This window comes from Paramisgurnus dabryanus, chromosome 11, assembly GCF_030506205.2.
Source record: "Paramisgurnus dabryanus chromosome 11, PD_genome_1.1, whole genome shotgun sequence".
Classification (NCBI taxonomy): domain Eukaryota; kingdom Metazoa; phylum Chordata; class Actinopteri; order Cypriniformes; family Cobitidae; genus Paramisgurnus; species Paramisgurnus dabryanus.
This window is the reverse complement of record NC_133347.1, coordinates 6,680,701-6,698,543: the sequence shown is the minus strand read 5'-3', so window position 1 is coordinate 6,698,543 and position 17,843 is coordinate 6,680,701. Positions and strand designations below refer to the sequence as shown.

General features: G+C 35.2%; 3 protein-coding genes and 2 non-coding genes across 5 annotated transcripts in view; 2 read left to right on the top strand and 3 right to left on the bottom strand.

Annotated features, from left to right (window-relative positions):
* Positions 1-1,527: 1,527 nt before the first annotated feature.
* Positions 1,528-3,726, bottom strand: LOC135730433 (endonuclease G, mitochondrial-like). The gene is made up of 3 exons (XM_065248370.2): positions 3,138-3,726; positions 2,360-2,475; positions 1,528-2,225 (listed from the first exon to the last, which is right to left on the bottom strand). The coding sequence occupies exons 1-3, from the start codon at positions 3,669-3,671 to the stop codon at positions 1,946-1,948; spliced, it is 930 nt and encodes a 309-aa protein (XP_065104442.1). The 5' UTR covers positions 3,672-3,726; the 3' UTR covers positions 1,528-1,945.
* On the top strand, positions 2,914-2,985 carry trnag-ucc (transfer RNA glycine (anticodon UCC)). The gene has a single exon. It is a non-coding gene; the product is annotated as a tRNA-Gly (tRNA).
* Positions 3,727-4,064: 338 nt separating the features above from the next.
* endog (endonuclease G) lies at positions 4,065-8,196 on the bottom strand. The gene is made up of 3 exons (XM_065248371.2): positions 7,526-8,196; positions 6,703-6,812; positions 4,065-6,319 (listed from the first exon to the last, which is right to left on the bottom strand). The coding sequence occupies exons 1-3, from the start codon at positions 8,063-8,065 to the stop codon at positions 6,040-6,042; spliced, it is 930 nt and encodes a 309-aa protein (XP_065104443.1). The 5' UTR covers positions 8,066-8,196; the 3' UTR covers positions 4,065-6,039.
* Positions 7,279-7,350, top strand: trnag-ucc (transfer RNA glycine (anticodon UCC)). The gene has a single exon. It is a non-coding gene; the product is annotated as a tRNA-Gly (tRNA).
* Positions 8,197-9,465: 1,269 nt separating the features above from the next.
* Positions 9,466-17,843, bottom strand: part of ntng2a (netrin g2a) — a 91,282-nt gene continuing 82,904 nt past the window's right edge. Inside the window, exons 6-8 of the mRNA XM_065248367.1 lie at positions 17,625-17,792; positions 14,942-15,076; positions 9,466-11,176 (exon numbers count right to left, since the gene is read on the bottom strand). Of these exons, the coding sequence (XP_065104439.1) occupies positions 10,959-11,176; positions 14,942-15,076; positions 17,625-17,792 (521 nt within the window). The 3' untranslated portion in view covers positions 9,466-10,958. The remainder of the gene's footprint in view (positions 11,177-14,941; positions 15,077-17,624; positions 17,793-17,843) is intronic.

Genomic DNA, 17,843 nt, shown 5'->3' with positions numbered 1-17,843 from the left:
AAACGTTGGCGGTGAATAGTTAAAGAATCTGTGGATAAAGACAAGTAGGATGCAAACCTGCAATTATATCATACTGCCCTCTGGTGTTGTTCAGGTATCATTGCACTGCACTGCACTTTTGGAAATTCATGCTTTAAAACATCCAGTCTTTCTAACTCTTTATATTGAATGTGTTGATGCATTCTCCTCAAAATACATGGGCTATGATATTGGCTTATGTATTTTTAGGATTTGAAATATTTTTAAAACGATTGATCAAAGATGTATAAATGGAAAAATGTTAATCGGGATAGTACTCTTTCTTGATAGTGTTAATTTAACCAGTAAGTAAAAAAATAAACAAATAGAAAATTATGATTAAATAAAACTTAAATAGCTGTCAGACTTTAAAAAACAACATAAAAGATTTTCCAATGTCCTTAAAAAAGAAACTAAGGCTTGATGAATATAGTTTACTCCAGTGGTAAACATACCAAAATACATCAGTAATTCTCTAAATACCATATGCAAACTTTAGATGTCATGTGCATTGTTTCAAAATGCTGACAGGAGTCACACAAGAGCTTGCATGAATGTTTATTTCTTTAAAACACAAAGATTTAGATTATTGTTGCATACTGACATTTCTAACAAAGCATACTGACTAATATTGAATCTGGAGATTTGGAGCGGGTATTCGTAACAAATCCATTGCATGGTTAAGAATTGAATAGGAATTAAAAGGGCCATTCCACCAAATCTGTCATGGGGCGGTTACCCAGACAGGGCTTATCCTACTAAAATGCATTTTTAATTTAAAAACACCCTGTTCTGTTTAATTTTAACATATATCAGTGTCGTTGTTTTGTCTCAAGATGCACACCTGTAGTGTTTTTGGTGGTTTGTTTGTAAAATCTTCTTATATGTCCTAATATAAATAAGGCCTAGTCCTGGATTAACCTTAAGCCTGTCTGCGAAACCACCCCATAAATCTATAAAAATGCAAGAATACGAACTCTATTAGGCAAAGTGTCCGGTATGTTATTATAACACCACATTTAAACTATATAATTTAAAACATTATAAAAAAACACAGAACACACACAAAAAAAAATTATCTGCCCCCTCTGTAAATATAAAGCACATTTTTTACCATTTAAAAAAATCATAATATTTTAGGTAAAATGCACATTTTAGTTATTTCCCCAGGATTTTACAATATCAGAATAATGTGCTTTCAAAATCTCTAACATTTATATTAGTAACAAACTTGTGTTGCCCGGTGCCCCCTTGTTTTTGGTTTGGGCCATTGCCCCTCAAAATGTCCGCACAACCCTGATAAGCCTTGTCCGAGAAACTGCCCCTTTATACTGAATGTGCGCTTAAATGTATTCTCCTCAAAATACATGGATTGAAAACAGATTAGGGGACAAATATGTACAAGTAATATTTATAATCAAACATGTATAAATGATATAAAGCTGGACAGTACAATCTCATTCTAGATTAATCGAGTTAATTTCACCAGTAGGTAACAAACAATATGACTAAAGGATTAAAGCTTTTTTTTATTTCAACAGTACAAACAAAATTTCACAGTCAGTTTAGTTTTAATTCATAAATTCATCATTTAAAAAAATCTTTTGACTGAAACCTAAAAAAAATAGCACGGGTAAATGATACATTATCTCCTCTATCGCTCCTCTTTAACATCTGAAGAACCTTTCTGTTTCACAATTATAAAAAGATATGAAAAAAATAGTTATTTTAGGAACTTTTGACTGATGGTTCTTTGAGGAACCAAAATGGTTCTTTTATGGCAATTATGTGAAGGACCATTTAAGCACCTTTATTTTTTTAAGAGTGTAAAAATACTCCTATCCTGAATGTGTGACAGTGACTTGCATTTGCAAAAAACAAGGTATTTTACTTTTAATATTAGACCCAATGAATTAGTGTAAACTCATCATGGTCCTGCAGTAATAGCTTTCAGACTGCTGGTTCTCTTCATGATGTTGGGTACAAAGAGCAGTCCAGATGCCCTCTCAATGCTCTCAATAGGGACCAGGAAGCGTTCCAGTGGAATCTTCTCATCTATGGGCATGTTGGCCATCACGTAAGACCGCAGCTCTACGTCGTCTCCTGGCTTTTCCAAAATCAAAACCTTAAAAAAGTGAGTCGGCACAGCAACGTGATTCTGTCCCAAAACTTGATACTTGACGTACATTTTCCCATCAGGCTCCTGTCTGTAGATGCAGGGTAGGAAAAAAGATTTAGATTTTACTTTTAAAGCACTTCACCTTCATCTTCCTGTGTCTTGTTTATAGTTTTTTTGCATGAACTAGATCATGTATATTTTAGTGCATTATCAGACACTTACTGTGGTAAGTAAAGTGGTCCAGTGCAGACAAATACATTGTGATAATGATGATCCTTGATAAGAGAGCGACAATATTTCTCCAGGTTAACCCATGCATGCTGGTTTAGATGAGGATTCTGTGTGCACAACAACAAAAATATTTTTTAACACTTAAAATATGCATACATATGTAATGTACTCGTGGTTGTAAGACTTTCAGATAATGACAACTTCAAAACAACAAATAAATGTAAATTTTTCTGACTGCTGGGAGTTGCTTGGATTGAGTAAAGCTGCGTGATCCACCCTACTCCAATAGGCGGAGTTTTGCGTTTGTGCTTGGCGGCATCTACCGGCAACCAATGGTACTGCAATACTTTAAGATTAGCGAGAGTGTGGTTTAAATAACGTTTGAATGAATTAAACCATTTTAGCCTTAAGTTACTCAGTATGTCCATTAGAATATTAAGATTATGCAAATAAAATATTTCAAAATCATAACTAGCTCTGAATTTACCCCCAAACTCCGCCTATGCTTACTTCTTCCTGAAAAACACCGAAATGAAACGATCACAGCGTTGGTGGTATAGTGGTGAGCATAGCTGCCTTCCAAGCAGTTGACCCGGGTTCGATTCCCGGCCAACGCAACCAACTTTTCTACTTTTATTACTTTTCAACTTGTTAACAACTAGCAAATGCTAGACGCGTGTATTAAAGTCCCATGCAATGCACAGATTAAGGTAAATTGACTTCAGATACGAACAAATAGAAAAATATTCAGCTGTCAGGTCGCACTCACCTGTGGTGACACATTGCTCAGGTAAAATGTATCATCCATGGCTTTCTGACTCCACTTGTGATTGGCAGCTGCAGCTAGGTGACCCCTGTCAAACCCACTGCCTTTATAATCCTCATTGCTCGACCTGTGGTAAACATGTACCGAATCGTCTTCCTTGAACTCGCTTAACGTTCGGTCCGACGTCCCGGTTAAAGTCTCCGCGTTGAGCTGCTCGATGACCCACGCCGCGGTCCTGTTTCTGGGGTCATACGAGATCACGTAAGACTCTCTAGACTTGATGTTGGACAGTGAAGGGAGACCGTACTTCGTGACAGCTGTGGATTTATTCACAGCGATCTGTCCCGGTTGAGTGATTTCTGTTGCCGCATCCACGCTAGGTATCGGGATGATCGGTATACGGTCAAGAAGTCCGTTGCTCGTGTCTTGAGCTTTATTATGGCGGTCACCAGCTCGTGTCAAAGCGGCACCAACACCGATGCCAACTGCCAAGGACACCCCGGATAAAAGCCACCTCGAGCGATAAACACGATGCATCGTTCACTTTTAATAAATAGTTAGTATATCGGAATAAAGTGCTTGAACACACCATATTTATATTAGTACCACACCCATTAGTGCCCCTTTGGGGGGGAGCACTACACCTTAAAATGTGTTTGCATGTATGGCTCTGATAAGCCCTGTCTGGGAAACCGCCCCTTTATAGCTACTGGTGTGTATTTAAATTAATTCTTAAAATACATGTGCTATGATATTGGCTTATTATTATTATTATTACATTTAAACTATTTACAAAAGAGAATTTAAAACAGGGGACAAATATGTACAGGTAAATTTATAATCAAAGATGTATAAAATGATATGAAGGTGGACAGTACACTCTCTTTCTTGATAAGATTTAAACATACCAGTATGACTAAAGGATTAAAGCTGTTTTTTATTTCAGCAGTACAAATAACATTTCACAGTTTAAATAAAATTCACAGTCAGTTCAGTTTTAACTCATAAATTCATCATTTATAAAAATATTTTGACTGAAACATAAAAATAGCACTGGTAAAGGATACATTATCTCCTCTAACAAATAGTATAGCTGTTAGACATTGAAATGGCAGACGGTCTCCAATAACACACACAATCAGTATCACAGTCTCAGTAGTTTTATCACATGTCCTGATCAGCATACACTCCTTAAAATAAAGGTCATCCACAATGCCTCCCTAAAAACAAATGGTGCTTAAAAGCACTAAAAGTGGTTCAATGGATGTAATCCTAGGGGAACCATTTTATGTGCCATATACACTTCCAAAAATTATTTTTCAGAAATTTTTTTTTAGTATTTTTGTCTTGTTTTCAGAAAAATATCTAAAAATTCTTAAATTACGATGCTTTATCTTGATGAGCAAAACAACCCAGGAAAATAAGTCTAGTTTCAGACCAAAAATATCAAATATCAGTGATTTTGTGCATAAAAAAAGCAAACAAATCTGCCAATGGGGTAAGCACATTTTTCTTGAATTTTTCTTGAATTTAATGTTTACACTGCAAAAAATTATTTTCAAGAAAAAAGACTCTTAGTATTTTTATCTTGTTTTCTGTAAAAATATCAAAAAATTCTTAAATTAAGATGCTTTATCTTGATGAGCAAAACGACCCAAGAAAATATGTCTAGTCCAAAAATATCAAATGTAAGTATTTTGTGCATAAAACAAGCAAAAAAAAATCTGCCAGTGGGGTAAGCAAAAAAATCTTGAACATTTTTCTTAAACACTAAATTCAAGAAAAATTTGCTTACCCCATTGGCAGATTTTTTTGCTTGTTTTATGCACAAAATCACTTAAATTTAATATTTTTGGTCTAAATTTTCTTTGGACTTATTTTCTTGGGTCGTTTTGCTCATCAAGAAAAAGCATCTTAATTTAAGAATTTGTAAATATTTTTACTGAAAACAAGACAAAAATACTAAGATTTTTTTCTTGAATATCATTGTTTACAGTGTAGTACCTGTGCAGCACCATATTGTGCTATTTAGAACCATATTTGGTGGTAAAGTGGTGCTATATCACCCCCGGATTGTTCTTCATATGTGCTTTATAGGTGCTATATCGCACTAAAAATGGTTCCCCTATGATTAAGAGCTTTAGTGCTATTTGTCACAATTTTTTTTGAAGTGTACCATTTTTGGCTGAATGGTTCCTTAAATAATCTTTAACATCTGCCGAACCTTTCTGTTTCACAAAAGATCCTTTAGATTATAAAAAGATATGAAATAAACAGTTATTTTAAGAACCTTTGACTGATGGTTCTTTGAGGAACCAAAATGGTTCTTCTATGGCAATGATGTGAAGGACCGTTTAAGCACTTTTTTAAAGGGACAATAAGTAGGATTTACCCCCATCTAGTGGTAAAATTGTATTTTGCATTCAAACGAATAGTCCTCTCTAGTGCCTTGCTTTTTCAAATGTGTGTTGCAACTACGGTAGCCATTGTGTAATCACTGATCTCCTTGTCCGTTTCAGCTGGTTCACCTGTTCTGAATGAAAACACGTTGTGGAAACGCATTGGTAGGCTAGTGCTTTTTGTCCCTCTCTGCTATTATAGTTTATCAGTATGGCGAAACGACATAAAAGCCTCCTTTGACTTAACCGTTCAATGTAAGTAAAGAGAAGAAATTCTAAACTTACAAAGAAAAGTCAGATCATTGGCAGAGGTCATTTGACACCAACGAGGACATATTTATGAATAAAGACATTGATTTTGATTAATAAAACACTTAAAACCCTACTTACTGTCCCTTTAAGAGTGTAAAAATACTCCTATCCTGATTGTGTGACAGTGACTTGCATTTGCAAAAAACAAGGTATTTTACTTTTAATATTAGACCCAATCAATTACTGTAAACTCATCATGGTCCTGCAGTAATAGCTTTCAGACTGCGGGTTCTCTTCATGATGTTGGGTACAAAGAGCAGTCCAGATGCCCTCTCAATGCTCTCAATAGGGACCAGGAAGCGTTCCAGTGGAATCTTCTCATCTATGGGCATGTTGGGCATCACGTAAGACCGCAGCTCTACGTCTCCTCTTGGCTTTTCGAGAATTAAAATCTTAAAAAAGTGAGTCGGCACAGCAACGTGATTCTTTCCCAAAACTTGATACTTGACGTACATTTTCCCATCAGGCTCTTGTCTGTAGATGCAGGGTAGAAAAAAAGTTTTTAGATTTTAATTTTAAAGCACTTCACTTTCATCTTTCTGTGTTTTAGATATGTGCCTAATTTGACATGTAGAGCAGTAGTTGTTTTTTTTTTTTTTAACTAGTCTTGTTTCAAGCCACTGGACATCATAGGGTGAAATATATTTGGAAGTACACAATTATATAATTAAAATCATGATTTAACACAGCCTGATGGTTTGTTTCCAATAAAAGTGTGATGGTTACATTTAGAGATCCAAGCGACTTGCAGTGCATTACCAAGTTAACTCAAATATCTAAAATGCAAGAAGTTGTTTATAGTTTTTTGCATTAACCAGATACAGAATGCATTTTTTAGTGCATTTTCAGACACTTACCGGGGTAAGTAAAGTGGTCCAGTGCAGACAAATACATTATGATAATGCTTGGTGAGAGAGCGACAATATTTCTCCAGGTTATTCCATGCATTCTGGTTTAGATGAGGATTCTGTGGGCAAAGATGTGCACAAGCACAACAATAATAATTTTTTACCAATGAAAATATGCATACATATATAATGTCCTCGTGGTTGTAAGATTTTCAACTTGAAAACAACAAATAAATGTACATTATTATGACTGCTGGAAATTGCTTGGATTGAGTAAAGCTAGTTGATCATCCCTACTCCCATAGGCGGAGTTTTGCGTTTGTGCTTGGCGGCACCTACCGGCAAATAAGGGTACTGCAATACTTTGAAATTAGCGAGGGAAAGTGGTTTAAATATAGTTTTAATTAATTAAACCATTTTAGCATTAACTTACTCAGTCTGTCCATTAAAATATTACGTTTATGCAAATATGAATTCATATAATTCTGCACTAGCTCAGACAAAATCATTACTGGCTCTGATTTTTCCTCCAAACTCCGCCTATGCTTACTCCTGCCTAAAAACCCCGAAAAGAGAACTATCACAGCGTTGGTGGTATAGTGGTGAGCATAGCTGCCTTCCAAGCAGTTGACCCGGGTTCGATTCCCGGCCAACGCAACAAACTTTTCTACTTTTATTACTTTTTAACAACTAGCAAAGCCTAGAACTAACAATGCAAGTCGCGTGGATTAAATTACCATGCAATGCACAGATTCATGTAAATAGACTTAAAATGCGTACAAGTAATACTAACGTTACTAAGTTATATTTTCAGCTGTCAGGTCGCACTCACCTGTGGTGACACATTGCTCAGGTAAAATGTATCATCCATGGCTTTCTGACTCCACTTGTGATTGGCAGCTGCAGCTAGGTGACCCCTGTCAAACCCACTGCCTTTATAATCCGCATTGCTCGCCCTGTGGTAAACATGTACAGAATCGTCTTCCTTAAACTCGCAGAACTTCCTGTCCGACGTCCCGGTTAAAGTCTCACCGTTGAGCTGCTCGATGACCCACGCCGCGGTCCTGTTTCTGGGGTCATAGGAGGTCACGTAAGACTCTCTGGACTTGATGTTGGACAGTGAAGGGAAACCGTACTTCATGGCAGCTGTGGATTTATTCACAGCGATTTGTCCCGGTTGATAGGGAGTGATTTCTGTTGCCGCATCCACGCTAGGTATCGGGATGATCGGTAAACGGTCAAGAAGTCCGTTGCTCGTGTCTTGAGCTTTATTATGGCGATCGCCAGTTCGTGTCAAAGCGGCACCCGCACCGATGCCAACTGTCAAGGACACCCCGGATAAAAGCCACCTCGAGCGATAAACACGATGCATTGTTCACTTTTAATAAATAGTTAGTAACTGTATCTAAATAAAGTGTTTGCAGCTAAAGAAGGACGTGGTGGTAGTTAACCTGCCGTATTTACATAACCCACGTGAGTTTAGTTTTCACCGGCTGAATTATCCGTGTGACGTAATGGGAAATGTGTAGTCGCTGGTTTATGACGTCAGATCTTTCCTTAAAGAAAAACACCTGAGGGCGGTTTATTTTTATTTTTTATTAATATTAAATTACTGTTTATGATGTTACAGTTTTTTGTTACTGTATTTTCAGGTACTGTATTTTTAATAATAAAAAATAAAACCACCTGAGAGAGTCTATCATATTGTATAATATAGGGTGAGATTGGATAACATTTAGATGATTAAATCAGTTTAACCTAAATCATCTTAATATATGTCATAAAAGTTTAATCCAAGTTAATAACCACCCTTAAAGATCTTATAAGATTCGTTTTATTTTTGACAAATAATTAATTTTATGAATATTAAACTTTTAAATGACTGATAAATTTGCTATTGCGTGTATCTCCTATTTTTCCTTGATTTAAAGTCTTAACAAAAAGGTTTTAAGTGTTTAAGGTTTTTACCATCCTGACAGTCTTTAACAAATACTTTTAAATAAAACAGGAAGGCCTTAATCACGTCATCCTCCAGGAAGTGACATCATAATCGGAGGGAATTTAATAACACAAACATGTAAGTATAAAAAATCCATTTGATGAATTTGAGAAGTTTTGTGGTGTTGGTTTGTCTCACTTTAAATGACAGAAACTGGTAACAGCACATAAATTTGTAAATATTTGAAATATATTTTTTGGCATGATGTATATACGCTATGTATTCCAAAATTACAGGATTTGTTATGAAAGTATTAAAAATATTAACAATAAATTAAAAGTAACTTTTTACACCTTCATGTAAGCTTACACTGCTTAAAGACTTACATTGTTAAATTAGTATTTTCTTTTATTAAGCTTATGTGTTTATTCTTAAATAAGCATACAGGCTATTTCTGTGGGTAGTTTGTATTTAAGACATGCTTGCTGTTTGATTTATTTTGTTTCCAGAGCGCAAAAGTCTCTACCTGGCATAAACAGTGCTGACTCAAGATATGTGGATTCATTTATTTCTTTATTTACTGTAAGTGCAGGTGGAAGCAATGCAAATGGCTCAGCACATTGAACTGTGCGCTTCAGTGGACATGATCTCATATTTACTTACTGATATTAGCTGAAGAGACTGTAGCGTCCGTGAAATGCAATGCACTAAACAAATGCATCGATTGCTTTTACAATGCCAGCAGTATGCATATAAGACCAAGTCTAAAGAAAGACAATTCACTCGGCTCTGATATGCTTTCTGATTGTCAGGTTTTATTTGTTTATAGGCTAATATTTATTCATAGTATTGTATTTACCCTGGCTCATTATGAATGTAAAGCAAGTGGAAATATGAAATGCATCAAAAAGCTCATGAGCCGCTAAGATTTTGGCATTCTCTGAGACTCACACAAGAGAAAAAAATAGCAATTATTGGAAAATTAACCCGATTGCTTATGATATGTGATGTGTGTTAACTTTAAAGTGAGTCACCTGAATAACCAGTGCCTTTTCTCCTAAGAAAGATGTTGTTTTGCGTTTGTGGGACATTGTGCTTTAGAAATACACATATTATCAATACTGTCATCATTATAGGAGTGTGTTAAGGGATAGTTCACCCAAAAATGAAAATTCTGTCATAATTTTCTCATCCCCATGTTGTTCTAAACCTGTATGAGATTTTTATTTTAATGAACACAAAAGAAGATATTTTGATAAATGATGGTAACTATGCACACAGTTGACGGTACCCATTGAATTCCATCGTATTTGTTTTTCCTACTATGGACATCAATGGTTACTAAATGATGGCAGAATTTTCATTTTTGGGTAAACTATCCCTTAAATAAGCAATCCCAAAAGTTTGCTTCAGTAAATGAAAAAGATGTACAGATAAACACATGCCAGTATCAAGATGGCATGTGGTTACATAGATCTTAAGCTGTGCATGTCATGTATTTGTTTATGCTTTATTTATGGCATGAATGGAGATGCTGTATCATCAAATATAATTTTACCGTGGTATGACTACCATATACACTGCAATAAAAGCTGCAATGTCTTTACAATGGTAACATTTACTTGGAACAAAAATAACAATTTCTACAAAAAATATTTAAATAATAATTATAATGTACAATAATTCATATTTCCTTTTAGATAGATAGATAAATTTATATATATTTGTTTAATGTAACTATTAAAAACTTGCCTTTCTCTACATTCCAGCATAATGTAATCTCACACAACAGCTATCGTTTCATCTACTTTCAATAACCTCAATGGCATTTGACAATAAAATTCAAGAAAAAAAAAATGCAGCAATGAAAGTTAAATGTAAAAAACGAGTCTTGGAGAGATGAATATTAACTTGGCATAAGTAATGATATCGACCATTGTTCATTAATAAAACAAGCTGGCTAAGTGCAGTGCTTGTATCTCGGTGAGCGTCAAAACTACAGAAAAGTGAAAAAATGCAACAGAAACGTAACCTCATCTACTGTATATATCTGTCCTTTTGAGTTCATGTAGAATGAGTTGAAACTGAACGTGATTCCTTGTTTATTTGGTATAAAAGTTCAGGCGATCAGTGATGCGAGGTGATGAGCACATAGACACTCATCCAGTGAAGGCGTTTTGACCTCTCCAAGAAGACCTTTCCAAGTTTCAACACTGCGAGGCCTGGTCTGTACGGGATTCAGGCCTCTCTCTCTTTCTCTCTATTCGCAGGGTTCAGCCCTTTGGCCTGCGTAGATTAGGATCGATATCAGGACTAGGATGGGTTTCTAGGCGCTGGCTTTAAGCAGGCTGTTGGCTAGAAGGCAGAGCATCAGCGTCAGGGTGCTGAGGTAGCAGGTCGATGCACCATCGCACCCTTTCTCGCCCTGACAGCGCGGCTGCTCGCACAAGACACCCTTAAAGTTGGGCGGACACACACACTTCTGGTTCTGGATGCAGGAGCCGCCGTTCTGACACAGGAGAAACTCGTCGTCACACACGTTTGCTAAAGGAGGAGAGCAGAGGACGATTCAATTAAAATATGTTTCTATAGCAGTCTTCATACTCGTGCATTGTTGCAAAGCAGTTTTATGGAAAAATACATTTGTAAAGACAAAACAGTTTAAAGATTACACTTTCAGAAAAAAATGGTCTCTAGCTGGGGCAATAGCCTTTAAAAAGGTCTTAATATGAACTATTTAGGTACAGATATGTATATGTTTGGTACCAGTATTAGTACCAATATAAGGTCTTTAGGAGCGAAAGGGTACTTTTTGAAAGGGTAGCTCCCTAGTGATAGCTTGGGACCATTTTTGACCATTTTTCTGACAGTGTAGGAAAATATATAAAAACAGGAACATATATATATATAATTTCTATAATAATTGGACTGTTATATTCAATTACATATTCAATAATTCTCCCAAATATGAATTGTATCATTCCCTAAATATTCCCTAAATAGTTTTTTCTCGCAAATATATTGTTTTGATTCAGGAGACATAAAGTATATTAACCCGATCAACTCATTTGGATTACATTAATGAAGTGCAATGTGGTTATTGAAGCTTTTCATTACTGACGCTCATAAAGGAAGATGATGGTACTTTAAAATAAAACAGTTGGGTAAACTAAAGAAAGGAAGTCATATACATCTAGGATGGCATCAGGATAAGAGAATCGTCATATTTTGGTAAACTACTACTATTATAAGAAAGTGCAGTAAATTAAAGCTGCAAAGCGATTAATTGCAACTAATCGTTTGCAGAACAAAATGTTTTTGTTTACATTATATATGCACTCTAAAAAATGCTGGGTTGTTTTTAACCCAGGGCTGGGTCACTATTGGACAGAACACACTGCCGGGTTAAAATGACCCAACTGCTGGGTTATTTTAACCCAACTGCTGGGTTGTTTCAACATGGTTGATTGACAATAACCCAGCAATTGGGTTAAAACAACCCAGCAGTTGGGTAATTTTAACCCGGCAGTGTGTTCTGTCCAATAGTGACCCAGCCCTGGGTTAAAAACAACCCAGCATTTTTTAGAGTGTGTGTACTGTGTAAAATAAATACACACAAATGCAAGTATATATTTAAGAAATATTTGCATGTGTATATCAATTTTTTTTTTTTGCTGGGCAAAGAGTAATCGCGATTAATTGCATACAAAATAAAAGTGAATTTTTGCATGATATATGTGTCTGTGCTGTGTGTAATTATTATGTATATTTAAACACAGACACATACATATATATATTTCAGAACATTTTTATTTATATATCCAATTTTTTATATGTAATATAGAATATATAACAATATAAATAGATTAGGGCTGGGCATAGATTAATCTTGATTAATCTCATACAAAATAAAAGTAATTTTTTGCATAATATGTGAGTTTCTTATGTGTGTAAATATTATGTATATTTAAACACACACACATACATATATATATACATTTAAGAAATGTTTTATTTATATATCCTCTTTTATTTATATATAATATAGAATATATACAAATATAAATAAATATATATACACATCTAAATGTTTCTTAAATACATACATGAATGTGTGTGTATTTATATATACATAATAGTTATACACAGCACAAACTACTCATATGTTATGCAAAAAATTACTTTTATTTTGTATGCGATAAATCACCATTAATCTTTGCCCAGCAATAATTTTTATATTTATATACAATTTATATATATATATATATATATATATATATATATATATATATATATATATTTAATATAAATATTTTCTCTTACAATTGTACATGCATGTCTGTGTATTCATATATACACTCTAAGAAAGGTTGTGTTAATTTTAACATATTGTTTTGTGTTATCCTATTTAACACGTGTCATTTTGTGTTGATTCTGTGTCCAAATAAATAACAGGGACAACACAAGATGTGTTAAAACAAACTAAAGTGTGTTGTTCTAAAAATAAAAAACAGAGATGTGTTAAGTAAACACATTAAATGTTATTTTAACACATTCATTTTAAGAGTGTACATAATTATTACACACAGTATACGCACATATATATGATGTAAGCAAAAACTTTTATTCTGCAAACGATTAGTCGTGATTAATCGTTTTGCAGCCCTACAGTAAATGTGTATATAGTTCTCATATACAGCTAAATCGGACATATCTGTATATAAGCCTATGTCCGATTGTATTGATATCTATACATGCTTAGTCTCAAAAATGCTATTCTTGCTAACCTAGAATTTCTAAATAAAAAGATGACTTCATGATTTGAAGAAAGCAAAAACAGGCCAAACAGACGATTCTTATCAGTGATGATGGTACATATCTGAAAGGGTGTGACTTTGGTTTTGTTCACTTTGTTAATACTGTTTTAAAGTCCAGTCTTTAGGAACGGTTTTTGCACTGTCAGTATTTAAGTGATGAAATCTGATGCCTTTGTTCAGACATTATCCGGTGTATATACATCGATCGACATGGTAATGACTCGAGCGTCAGCACGTCTAACTTATAAAGACATAAGAGTGCCTGTCAGTGTGATAATAGAGTATGGACAGATGGAAACTTTGCATCATGGGATCTTGCTTTGACTTTACAAAGTGCATAAGAGTATTTAGGCATTACTGTATTTACACCTGCATGCATATACAGTAAGAAGATGTCGAATTAGTCAAAGACTTACGCATATGTATTTATTAAAAAGTAAGGAATCACCCGCATCAAACACCATTTTTACCCATGTCATTCATAGATATTTTTATATTATCCTGGGAAGATTTTAGGTTTTTAAAATATTAAAATGAAAGAGTTTTTTATAATTTTTTAAAAGTTTTTCTTAAGAGTTTACATAATTTGTTTATATATATATATATACAGTAGATCTAATTTTTTTTAATTGTGGTTATATTAGTATTATGGTTTTGTTGAAGGTGAGATTACCAAAAAATATATTTAGCTTATGTGCCATAAAAAATAAAATAAATAAACAGTGATGCATATACTGTATCTAAAACTGCTGATAGTCTGTGTCTTAAACTGCTGACCTATTTGATATATGCACTACATTCATATAAGGAACATTTATCCAATCTTCTGCATTTAGCACTTGTTAACTAAACATAATTGGATGTTTTTATTATGCAGTTTACATGTCTGTAAAGTAAATATCAAAATAAAGTGACAAGCAATGTATATATACAGTATCAATGTAGTGACCCAAACTTGCACCTGGCACATGAAGTAACCTGAGGTGTAATTGTCTTGCCTAGTTGCACATTGGATAGCTCAATTATCATTCCTTGCAAGGTTCGAACCAGCAACCTTCTACTTAGTACAGGGTCCGCAAAAAATGGTCCCTAGCTGTCACTGAGGCAGTACCCTTTAAAAAGGTCCTAATATGTACAATTTTGGTACAGATATATACAATACATTTGGTACCACTATGTACCCTTGAGGTACTAATAGAAGCGCTCTATGTGCAAAGGTGTACTTTATGAAAAGGTACTGCCCCTGTTTATTTCTAAGTGTGTATTATGTGCATTATTTCCACACTGTGTTTTACCACCCACCAACAGCTATAATTCACAAATGCTGTAACCAGAAGGTAATGCAACAACAAGGAACTCTGTGTGGTACAACATTGTTACTCATGTTTAAAATGAGTAAAATGTCACCCATATGTTTTTATTCACAGTTTATATATCTTTAATGACTAAGCCTATTGTCATCATTGCTTATAGTACAGAAAGTGTGACTTACGCACGCAGCCTTGCTTCCAGGTATAACCGGATAGACAGTCGTCACACTTCTGTCCCACGGTGCCATCTCGACACTGACAGAAACCAGTGTCATTACAGCGGGCGTGCAAGGAGCCCAGCTGGTTACAGTTACACTCTGTGTATAGAAAACATTCATAGATGGCATAGATTATGTCATTTTAAACCTTGACTATGACGTCTCTTAATGGGGTCATATCATGAGGATTTGGTTTTACAATACGGTACACTCTCGGAAACAAAGGTACAAAAATTGTCACTAGAGTGATGCCCTTTCAAAAAGTACATAAACCTTTTGAAAGATACCGTCCCAGCAGTGGCAGCCGGTGACTTCTCTTCCAAGGGGCGCAAATTCAAAATATGTGTTCAGAGTGTCATGTGTGTGGCTCATCATGTCAAAATATGTGTTCGGTGCGTGATTTCAAAATACATGCCTAAAAGGGTTTATGATAAAAGACACGCTTACGTTCACAAAATACTCGCAAGACACTAACTTAAAACTAAACTTTTACACATGAGTATCTAGCACACGTGAGTGTCTGCAGGCACATATTTTGACATGACGCATGATGCGCATAGGTTAACATGACGCACTGAACACATATTTTGACATGATGAGCCACCCACGACGGGCTAAATACATGTTTTGATGAGCTTTGCATCGTGCACCCTTGAAAAAGAAGTTACTGGCCGCCACTGCATTCCAGTGACAGCTTTTGTGCATTTTTTTCTAAGCATGTACGAATTAAATGTACTGTACCTTTAAGAACTCAATATACATCATCCTCATAAAAAAACAAATAGCTTGTTCACAATTTTGTGATGTCAGATGAATACATAACATCATCTTTACACATCTTTAATATCTAGTGCCCACATCACTTGCATTGCGTCTCATTTTACATTTAAAGATGAATTGAAATCTTAAAGGCTCAGCAGAAGCAGGGTGTAAAATTATGATATACTATGGAATAACTTGTGATTTATTTTGGCACATAAATGGTTACTAACACTATAGGAAGGTTTCCCGGACAGGGTTTAGATTAATCCAGGCTTTAGTTGTATAGGACATTTAAGATATGTCATTACAAGGTGTTTTCACACATGCATCTTAGTCTGGGACGAGCATAAACCCTGTCCGGGAAACCGCCCCATAAGTAAAATAAGTAAATTATATAAAAATAGTATGATATGACCCATTTAATATTAAACATATTTTAAGGTCTAGTGTTTCATTTAGTTGCAATATTTTGGCTCAAGGAAAGACATAAGGGTCGTATGCAAATGTGTGCCTTTGCATTTAGATAAAATTCAGTCTGAGTTGTAAGATGTTTTGCTCAATTCTGATCAATGTACAACAGTTGTTCATCCGTCACACAGTTTGGTCTGTAATATTTCCCTCTAAACAGCTGTCAGTCATATCACAATGATTTAGGCTATGTGTGTTTTCCAGTAGAGGTCACTGTATCATTATCAAACCTTTTCAGCAGATCTCAGTGCAGTTTTAATGAAAGAAACAAGGGTTAGCTAATAGTCTAGCCCTGCATCCCAATTTCCATACAGTACTGTTATTACTAAATAGTAGTCGAAATTAGATTTAGTATGTCTCATCTCTTTTAATGCACTCAAATGTCTATACCTTCCCATTAAAAACAAACAGTACATACTTTTAGGGCATATAGTAGGCTAAGTGGGCAAATTGGGACATAAGCTTGGATTTATGATTCACAACATGTAATCAAAATGTACTATATTTTGTAAATGCTTAGCAAAACTGCTAAATTGCTTCACCTCTGAAACAACATTTTTACATTTTTTAGCAGAATAAAACAGGTAAGGATCTCCTGGCTGACATTAGTGAAACAGTTAAATGCATGAGAGGAATGGTCTGCATGACATTAAGGTATTTAAACAAATCGGACCACAATTAGCCTACCCATAATTCTCTGTAGTACTGTAATATGGACAGAAATTGTCTGTATATGGCGAGGAGACCAAATGTTGAATTGTATGGACATGAGGAAAGAGATTTCTCAATCTTTCCAAATATTTCATTTGGCCTGAGAGGACAATTTCTGTGCGTGGTGTGAAAACATCATAATGTCTTGTTTTGTGTTTCAGTGTAAATAACGTTGGAGACATCTTCAAATCAAGATCGATTTACTTGAGCAAAACTGTTCAAGATAAGACTTGATTTCGGAAAATCTATCTTGTTATTTTTTCTTAACCCAAGTGTGTTTATTATACAAAAATATGTACTTTGTTACAGTTTTTCTCAACTCCAGTCCTTGCGACCCAGCTGCCATCCGCTTGTTACAGGTTTGTTCAAATGCATCGGTGCTGCGCAGACCGATCGGGCTGTGAGATCACAATCGCGCGATAGTAGAAGACTCCGTATGCATTCACATCGCTCTCGCGCTAATGCGAAGTCACGCGCTGATCGTTCTGTGCGGAGCTGATGAAGTCAAACAAACTTTTTATGAAAGAGAGTTTAATTTGGCAGTTTTTGTGTAAGTCCTGGAGGGAGGTGGTCGCGAGAACTGTAGTTGAAAAACACTTTTCTAGTACACGTGTCATGTTTTATGTCTGTTTGATGGTTTTACTGCAACGTAAAACAGAAACACTGCTTGATGAAAGGATTTTTTATAGCGCGATATCTGACTGACCTATACAAACATTTTCATCGTCCAGCTCGGCAGAAGCGTTCCGGAAGTATCCGAGGCGACAGTGCTGACAGTTCTGCCCTCTAGTGTTGTGTTTGCAGCTCACACAAGTCACAATGTTGATGAAATCAATATAACTGCAGCGATTTGAGTGACCGTTGCACTCGCAGTCTGATGGAGAGAGAGGACACAGGTGTTAGTCTGTGAAGAGGAGAATGAGGA